The sequence below is a fragment of the Chaetura pelagica genome, unplaced genomic scaffold (genome assembly GCF_000747805.2).
Source record: "Chaetura pelagica isolate M959 unplaced genomic scaffold, ChaPel_1.0 scaffold163, whole genome shotgun sequence".
NCBI classification, from domain to species: Eukaryota; Metazoa; Chordata; class Aves; order Apodiformes; family Apodidae; genus Chaetura; species Chaetura pelagica.
This window is the reverse complement of record NW_009952964.1, coordinates 571570-581275: the sequence shown is the minus strand read 5'-3', so window position 1 is coordinate 581275 and position 9706 is coordinate 571570. Positions and strand designations below refer to the sequence as shown.

Genomic DNA, 9706 nt, shown 5'->3' with positions numbered 1-9706 from the left:
CGCCCGCCCCGTCGGGTCTGTGGGCGTGGCCGCGCCATCCCGCTTCGGGGTGCCGAGGCCGCTGGGCCGGGAGAGCGGCCTGCTTTGTCTGTTGTGGGAGAGGGAAGAACACCATGCAGGACGTTCCCTCGGCGTGTCACGTAAAGGCGTCGTGGCAGGAACAGAGCAGCGGCAGACTGAGTAGAGCTCAAGGCTGTGAGTGGAGTAGTGTGGCCAGTGTGGGACGGGCACGCCGCGGGCACGTCGGGGATATTCTTGGGTGGTTTAGACACTGTGCTTGTAACCCAGAAAAGTTCACGTCGCTGCAGCAATGCAGATGTGTGAACGGAATACTGGAGCTTGGAGTCAGGATGGGGAGTAGGTCAGGAGTGCTGCGTGTCAGTGAGGGGGAAGAATTAAGTGTGCCTTCCTTTCACGTGCAAGAATTAAACCAGCCGGGAGCTCCTGTGCGAGACGAGCATGTGTGTGACTCGGAATTACAAAATCTAAAAAATCTAAAAAATTCTAAAATCTAGAAGCCAAGAAAAATAGCCACTAGTTTATAGCGTTTCTCAGGCTGTAAGCTGCCAGCACATTCACTTAAAAGAAAAATAGAATTTATTTGAGTTGTCCAAGACATTGTTCTGCAGCAGATGTTTGTTATCGAAACTTCATTTGCAATTAGCACAGCTTAGTTTTAGAGTGGAAATGTGTATTGAAATGTGCTGCTGATCTCAAAAGCCTTTTGTGTTCTTAAAGTTAACTCTACCAGGGTGTGCCTGTTAAATTGCACGTGTTTATTTTTTATCAGGAAAGGCTTTGAAAATAAATAAAACATACAAAACTTTGGCTTCAGATACACATTCTTGACTTTTCCCTTGCCTTTCTGAAAACTGTTAGTGCTGGCCAAAACATATGGCTGTCTGGTGGTGGTGAAGGAGGAGTCTGGTCTCTTTGGTCAAGTCTGTTAATGGATATTTGGAAGGCAGGGAAAATACAATTCCAGCTGAATTACAGTGAGTGTACTGAACACATAGAATTGTGTGTGCTTGTATAGGCAAAAGTAGTGGAAAGCTGAGTCCTCTTCTCGCTTGTGCTTTATTATCATTTGTTGCTTTACCTTCAAGATATCATGAAAATTGAGGGCAGTTTGACTCACTGTTTTGAAAACAGAAATGTCTTATTTTTCTAGCTGAGAAGTACCCAGTGACTCCTGAGATGGTAAAAGGCTTTAGCTCCCTCTGGGAGTTGTGCCATAGTGCTTGCTGGGGGCAGAGAGTGGGTACATTCTAAGGATAGTTGCTGAAGGGCTTTGGCGTCCCTAATATCACCAGTTCCCCTTTGCCTCCTGGGCATTAAACATTCCCAGAGGAATGCTGCAGGGTGACTCCACTGCCTTAACTAGAAGCATTATCTGTGGGGAGCCTGTAGACGTACAGCCGTGAGTCCCTGCCTGTACCACTGTGTGGTGGGGCTGGAGAGGGCAGTGGAGGTGTGCTTTGCCACAGGACACATAGAGGGGTTGTGACGTACCACACAGCATGGTCCTTTTCATGAGCCACAGGGACTATACAGATCCTGTTAGACCCTAGGGACATGAGCCATGGTGGAGAGCCCCTGCTCCAACCTGAAGGGGTGCTCAACCCTACTAGGATCCTTGACCTATGCAGCAGAGCACACTAACCACTGTCGAAACCCCTAGATCGTGTTGGTGGGCAGGGACATGTCCCAGGCAGGGTAAATGGTGGAGCTCACTGCTGACCACAACTGCTTCCTCCAAGCACAGTGGACAAAGGTCAGCCAAATAGCTGAACAAGGCAACTGGATTGTCCTCCATGTGACTGTGGTTCTTGACATTATACCTTTATTTGAGTAATTTAGCAAACACTGTTTTCACTGTAACTTCCATGAGGAAGTATAGTGAGATTGCCTATGTGTTTATTTTTCTAGTGCTACCTGGTGGTGCAGTGGCTTGCATTAGAGGGAATAAAACTGATTTCTAGTGATTTCAAGAGCTTGGAGTGTTGGAGGCAGTCCTCAACACACTACACACTACAGATGGGCTCTTAAAGTCCTTGGAGCTAGTGGCTACTCCTCTGTATGTGACCGGAACAAAGGTGTTTAGAGGTGTAATTGTTGAGCTGTCAGGAAGCAGTGGCACAGGTATTCTGGACCTAGCTGCTGTTGTCTGGTTACTATAATATACAAACAACTCTAATTTTTCTAACTCTCAAAAAATTAATATGCTTTCTGAGTTACTGAGTTACTGCCTACAAAGCAGGAGGGAAAAAGGTAGTGCTGCTGAAAGATACCTGGAAATCTTGCTGCCAGAAGAGGATAAATTTTAATTCATTACATTATTTTTAATATTAACTTTAAATTTAATTGTGAGTGATGTTAATTCCTTGAGAGTCCTGGCAGTTAATACTGTTGCAGCCTCCGTTGCCTGCCAGTAGCCAGTCAGAGGCAAAGATTTACTTTTGTGATACTGTTTGCTGTAAAATTTTAAGAGGAGAAGTAATTACGAACAATGAAAGAGACTTGGTATGATTTCTGCTAATTGAGTGCATCGTCCATGCCTTTAGCTAGGGGAACTGGTATAGCACCATTGCCTGTAGTAGCGTCATGACAGTTTACAGCTGCTGAGTTGTGGCTGATAAAGTTCTAAGTCTGGCATTTAATTCTCTTCACAGAAGGAAATGTATTTCTCATTTGATAGACCAGTATGATATTCTGTTTGGAAGAGACTTGCAGAAACATTTATATTGTTGCATGTGGTGCTCTTAAATGCTATCAATATAATGATTCTCTCAGGCAGCCATCAGCAAGCCTGGTTGAGCTATCATTAACAAATACTTTTATAGTCAAATGAGATTGTTTATTTTACAGTGGAAAACAGTTGCAATTCATATGGATAAAGTGGCATTTTGTTATAAACAAATACAATGAAAAACTGCGATAGTTTCTGTGGTAACAGCATGCAGATTGTAACTGATTTACAATTAGACTGAACCTTAACTGAGGTGAAGTTGTTCTGTCAAAGAGCTTCACTGTTACCATGCTTCAAAAATGAAGTGAACAACTCAAGGGCCCAGTTCTGCTCCTGGGAAATGAATGAGATGGTTGCTGTAAACTTCAGAGCAAAAAAGACCCAGGACACCAAGCATCAACTGTGTTTCTTGGCTGATATCTGTCTCCCAAGCAAGTCTCTTCAACAAAGTATTTTGGACCTAAGAACTAGAGTGGTGAAATAACAATAATAATGGGGTAAATAGTAAATTATTTTCTCAGAAAATAATTTTACAACATCCTGAATGTACTAAAGAATTTAATTCAATTTACCATTTACCTTTTGTGAGATCACTTCTTTTCTGAAGGAGGGAACCCAGGAAAAGGGAGGGTGGGAAAACCGAGTGCCGGTCATCTTTTAAATCCATTTACATTAATGTGGGATCTGGTTTCCTCCTCCCCTCTTCCAGAAGGCACTTGAGAATGCATCTCCCATTTTTCAAGTGCCCAAAACAGTGTGCTGGAACAGCAGTGGCTCACATCACAGAATCACAGAATCTCAGATAGAAAGGGACCTTAAGGATCATCTGGTCCAACCTTGGCAGAAGCACAATCTAGACAAGATGGCCCAACACCCTGTCCAGTTGAGTCTTAAAATTCTCCAGTGTTGGGCAATCCACAGCTTCCCTGGGGAGATTATTTTGTGATCTTAAGAAACCTGTATATAAGAACCATAGAACAGTTTGGGTTGGAAGTGACCTTAAAGATCATCTAGTTCCAAGTCCCCTGACACAGGCAGGGACACCTCCCACTAGACCAGGTTGCTTAATGTCCCACCCAACATGACCGTGAACACTTCCAGGGAGGGAGCATCCACAACTTCTTCTCTCGGCAACCTGTTCCAGTGTCTCACTCCCCTCACTGTAAATAATTTCTTTCTAACATTTAAATCTAAATCAGTTAAAAACTGTTAGCTCTCATACTGCATTCCCTGATAAATAATTCCACCCCATCTTTCCCGTAGTGTACTTTCAAGTACTGGAAGGCTGCTGTTTTCCAGTGAAAGTACAGACACCTAAGCTTGCTTGCAATAAGCCAACTCTTACCCAGAGAAAATGAAATGTTCCTTGGGATGTACAGGCTGCAAGTGGAAAACTGTTGGTGTGTTGCTCTCTAGCAGAGGTTGAGATCTCAGTTTCTTCCCTTGATACCCATCCTTTGAAAGTGTCTTTCACATGTCTGGGAGATGATCATGTCCCTCAAGTAAATAAACAGGTCAGGAGCTGTAGCTTTTCAAAAATTCAAAATTTTTCAGAAGTTCTTTGCTACATGAGGTCTGCATAAGGAACCAGGGCAAGCTTAGGCTCATGCTCAAGCAGTGATTGTTGGGTGGTGTTTTGGTAGCTCCATGTACACTTATGTCTTTCTGAGAAGTTAGCCCATTGCTGTGCATGCTGGGGCTTGCAGGGACTGTTGGCTAATCTTCACCACTCTGCTGCAACTTTTTCAGCATGAAAATTTTGTAGGGACACACACCTATGAGCAGTTGTCTGCATTGCCCTCATATTTCCACAGCAGAGCATGACCAATGACTCACCCACAGTGACCTTGCTGAGCATACAGCAGTGCTAGACCTTGGTACCCCATTGCAGTCAGCATCCTTTTCAGCTCTCTGGTGAATGTTGCAACTTGAGCACCTGTGCAGGCCATGGGTGACACGGAAAAACAGTTAGATTTATTTGCACTTGTCTTTATTTTCAGACCCTGGTTTTTGAGCCACTCTCCCGAATTAATATGCAAGACTTGCTGGAGCAAGGGATACCTACTGCCTGCCTAGAGGAGTCCTCCAAGGAACGGGGCTTTATCTCCCTCTTGTGGAAATTTATCAGAACTAAGTTCTTGTGATATTGAAAAGTCCAGCATCAGCAAATGATGGCAGCAGTTACCATACCACCTGATGCTCTTGTTAGCCCTCAAGGAAAGGAGGAGATGGACTCTCTGATCGTACTACATTATAATTACACAGGAAAGCTCATTCTAAGGGAAAAGGCAACTGATAACATCGACCTGCCTGCTATTGCATTTCTTATCCTATGTAGTTTCATAGTCCTGGAAAACATGATGGTATTGATTGCCATATGGAAAAACAATAAATTTCACAACCGCATGTACTTTTTTATTGGCAATCTAGCTCTCTGTGATCTTTTAGCTGGGGTTGTTTACAAAGTAAACATTCTTATGTCTGGGAAGAAAACCCTGAGTTTGTCCTCCACAATCTGGTTCATTAGGGAAGGCAGCATGTTTGTTGCCCTGGGAGCCTCCACTTTCAGTTTATTAGCAATAGCTATTGAGCGGCATTTAACCATGATTAAAATGAGGCCTTATGATGCAAATAAAAAATACAGAGTGTTCCTTCTCATTGGTACATGCTGGCTTATTTCGATTTCCTTGGGTGCCTTACCCATCCTTGGCTGGAATTGTATAAACAATTTAGCAGATTGCTCAACAATTTTGCCTCTATACTCTAAGAAGTATGTGGTGTTCTGCATTAGTATATTCATAGCCATTTTGGTTGCCATTGTCATCCTTTATGCTCGTATCTACATCCTGGTAAAGTCCAGCAGTCGTAATGTCACTAATCACAATAACTCAGAGAGGTCCATGGCACTCCTTAGGACTGTCGTGATTGTTGTTAGTGTCTTTATTGCCTGTTGGTCACCACTGTTCATTCTGTTCCTCATTGACGTGGCCTGCAGAGTCAAAGAGTGCTCTGTCTTGTACAAAGCCAACTGGTTTATTGCTCTGGCAGTCATCAATTCTGCAATGAATCCCATCATCTACACTCTGGCCAGTAAAGAAATGCGTCGGGCTTTCTTTCGTCTTGTTTGTGGCTGCCTAGTGAAATCCAAGGTGGCCAGATCCTTGCCTATTCAGCCCACGCCAGATCACAGTCGAAGTAAATCCAGCAGCAGCAATACCCAGAAGCCAAAGGAAGATTTGCCACAAATTAATGTTTCCTCATGTATTGCCAAGAAAAATGAATCTTCATTTCGCAATGGAAACTTCTGTAAGTAAAGGATTCCTCGAGACAAGTACTTTTATGTGGCTTTCAGATTTAAACTACAAGTGTAGTTTAAGCATTCATGCACTTAACGCAAAGGGGAAAAAGACTAACCACTTATTTAATTTTGAGGACTTTTAAATCAACTATCATTTGCTTTGGATGTTTGATCAGTAACACCTTTCATGCTACCTAACAGCCAGGACAAGAGTCCATGTGTATCTAAGGACATTGTGCACCACGATGGCATTGCATAGTGTGGCTGCGTTTGTCAACTCCTGATCTTGCAAAACATCAAGAAAACCTACTAGAAAATTCAGCATTCACTAAACACTGCTGACAATTGGAAAATTACACCAATTACTGCCAATTGGGAGAAAAGCCCATTGTAGATGTTGGCGATTACAGTTCTCTAGATCTTGCTGTTATGTTAATGGCCTCACAGGTATGTGATATAAATAGCTATATATTTGTGCAATTACGTATTATTTGTTAAAAGTTTACAGTATGCTAAAGATTGTATTGCAACGTACAGTGTAAGTCGGCACATTATACAAATAGATAGATGTGTTTCAATGGGGATATTTGAAAATAAATGAAGTAGTAGCTTCTAATTGACAGGAACTTCAACGTGGCCTATCAATGCAGTATTTTAATTTTTTCCACTGTTAGTCAGACTTTTCATGTTTAGTAAGAGACAACATGGCAGTTTTCACTGTGACATTTCTCAACTTGTTTTAAACAAGTAGTAAATAACCAGTAAAAGAAGCTGTATGTGTATTCTATTTAAAGTAGTTAAAATGTGACCCATCAATACATGTGTATCAACTGTTTGTACTGTTTTAATACATATATTTTTACTTAATTTTTCCACTGTATTTTAAAATGTATGCCAAATGTCTGTAAACCTGTGTACATTGTGAATGCACTACCTAGGCTGAGATCTTTCTGTTCTGAAACAGAGACATATAATTTCAGAAAGCAGTGAACCAGCAACGGTTCCCCATGGAGTTCCTGCTTTTCTCTCCAGGCACTACCACAGCATGGGATTGTGTTAGAAATTCTCGCTGGGAAGAAGTCCAGCAAGTGGGACAAGATCTCACTTTCTGGCAATGGGACCCTACACTCTTAACATCTCCAAGCACTTTTGCAGATGAAAGAGGAAAGATGTACAAGAGGATCATGCTGAAGGGCATATCTCCATGTATACCTGACCCTGTCTTGGGTGTGGAAGGAAAGCCTGTTCAGTTTGGAAGACCTTTAAACTTTCCTGGAGCTCCAGACTTACTCTTTCGAGAGGCTGTTCCAGGGAAACCTGTATGAAAATAACTTAGTGATCTATCACTGCCTTACTAGCCTCAGTACTGGATGGCGTTCAGCATTAGAGGGCTTCCCTGAGACCTAGAGCAGTTAAGACTTCATAAACACCTGGTTTCAAGTCCCCATGGAAGTGGCCTGTAGTATTTCCATCAGTAATACTTTATGGCTCAAGACTTCAGTGAAGGTTGACAGGAAATACTGAGATTAGTTCCTTTGTCTTTCAGTAAGAATGTAAGGGTCTAACTTTATTGGCCTGTTTTAAAGTGTGATGTCTCAAGCCACACCTTGCATTATGCACAATCAGAAGTAATTTTAATTTTTTAATACACAGCCTGAAAGAGCCTTTAGCTTTACTCTGCTCTTAATTGTTTAAAGCAGCAGCATTAGACTCTTCTTAAGTATGCACAGTGTATAAGTTGTGTAATGTGTGTAGTAAAAGCCTTTAAAATGTAGAGGTTTTCATTGTGATTATCTTTTACAAGTTAAGTCTTACGGTGTTAGCAAAGTGTAAGAACAAAGGTGATCTGTATTTGAATTATATAACTGGGAAAGAACAAAATAATTAATACCAAAAATATTGAAAAGCAGTGCACTTAGAGAAGAAGAAAATGCTAAACTATGCTGAGCATGATATAACTGTACAAACTGCACATACAGGCTAGGTCAGCAGCTCTGTAGCTTTGTGAGAAATAGAACTGGTGACGTTGTATTACCATTGCTTGCTTAGGTTTTTAGATCTTAACAGTGCTATTTGGCTGTATTTTCAGTGTGGAAATTCTCTCGCAAAGTTATGTCTTCAAAATTTCCCAGCTAAAATATTTGGATAATTCTAAATGTTAGGTCATGAGGTGGTGGCATGTGGCAGTCTTCCTTGCTATTGTAGAGCAGAAAGGCCTTAGAAGCACAATGGTTTGAGAAAACATTGTGGTTGACCAACTTTTATGTCATGGATGTTACATTATTCTCACTATATAAGTGGAAAAAAATTAAAATAAATTAATAGCCAAAGTCCAAGAATATGCACATGAAAATGAGTTTTAACATCTGGATTCTAGCCTTAGCCATTGTCAGAGTTGATGCAAAGTACAGGTAATGCAAGCAACTCCACTGTTGGAGGCTGTGCGATTGTGTGTCAGTATAAAAACCTTTCACTCTACTTTGATTTCCTTTTCTTATTTTGGAGCTGTGAGGATATTTTGTTAGGTCACTACCCTGCTGTACCTGAAGCAGGCTTTTAAGATTCATGGTACACATGTAACACTGCTAATAATTTACAAAGTACTTAAAGCTGAAGAGGAAAAATCTGTTCTGGATACAGTCTTCAGTGGGTACATCCCACTGGGATGTATTACGTAGAGTACAGATTCTAGAAAATTCCAGAGCAAAATTTTAGAGTAGGACAAGTCAAGTAGTAGACCATAAACAACTGGAAGATATTCTATCATTGAAGGTGGAAAAAGATGGAGAATAGTTTCTTCACCCTAAAATATTAGAACATTCCTTAAAATCTATTCCAGAATCCAAGCTTTTTATAATTTAATCCTATTTGAGAACACAAGAATCAGGTCTCCCTCTCCCAATTGACTTTACATAGAGAAAAAGCTACAAAGGAGATTAACATTTCATTCATGTTATTTCATTAATTGGAATATTTATTATGAAAGAAATGCAAATCAAACCACCTAAGTAGAAAAAAAGCTTTCACAATATGCTTTCCAAGTGTCTTTTTATTGCCAACAGTTTTTCAGAGTAGTTTTAACACTTTAGGTACCACAAACACTATGAAAACTTTTTAATTAAATCTCAAACCTTTGAACTGAAGTTGTGTAGCAGTCATTTTCAAAGAAATGTAAAAAATGTTTTTACCTTCTATGGAAAATGCATTTAAACTCTTCTGGGTGTCATGCCTCAAAGCAGTACTTGTGACAATGCTCTGCAGCCAAAAGGTGGTAGGCTCTGCCTCTGCTGCCTGTGGAGCCAGAGGAAGGCTTTGCCCCTACATTCCTGGGTGAAGTCTCAGTCCTCGGTTCACTTGCTCTGAGGCCTGTTGGCTCCAGAAGTACTGCACTGCTTGTGGTCTTGAGACCCCAGATGGATTTCTGTGTCCAGTTCTTGGGCCCCCTACACAGGAAGGACACGGAGCTATTGGAGCAAGTAGTCCAGAGGAGGACCATGAAGGTGATCAGAGGGCTGGAGAACCTCTCCTATGAAGATGGGCTGAGAGAGTTGGAGCTGTTCAGACAGGAGAAGGCAAGGCTCCAGGGAGACCTTACAGTGGCCTAACAGGACCTGAAGGTGTTACCATTTTAGGGTTGCTCCCAAAACACAGACAAAGAG

The 9706-nt window shown here is 41.5% G+C and overlaps 1 protein-coding gene across 1 annotated transcript; it reads left to right on the top strand.

The window, feature by feature from the left end:
• The first annotated feature begins 4917 nt into the window (after positions 1–4917).
• Positions 4918–6063, top strand: S1PR3 (sphingosine-1-phosphate receptor 3). Its single transcript, XM_009995690.1, has one exon. It carries the CDS (start codon positions 4918–4920, stop codon positions 6061–6063), a length of 1146 nt encoding a protein of 381 aa, XP_009993992.1.
• Positions 6064–9706: the final 3643 nt, after the last annotated feature.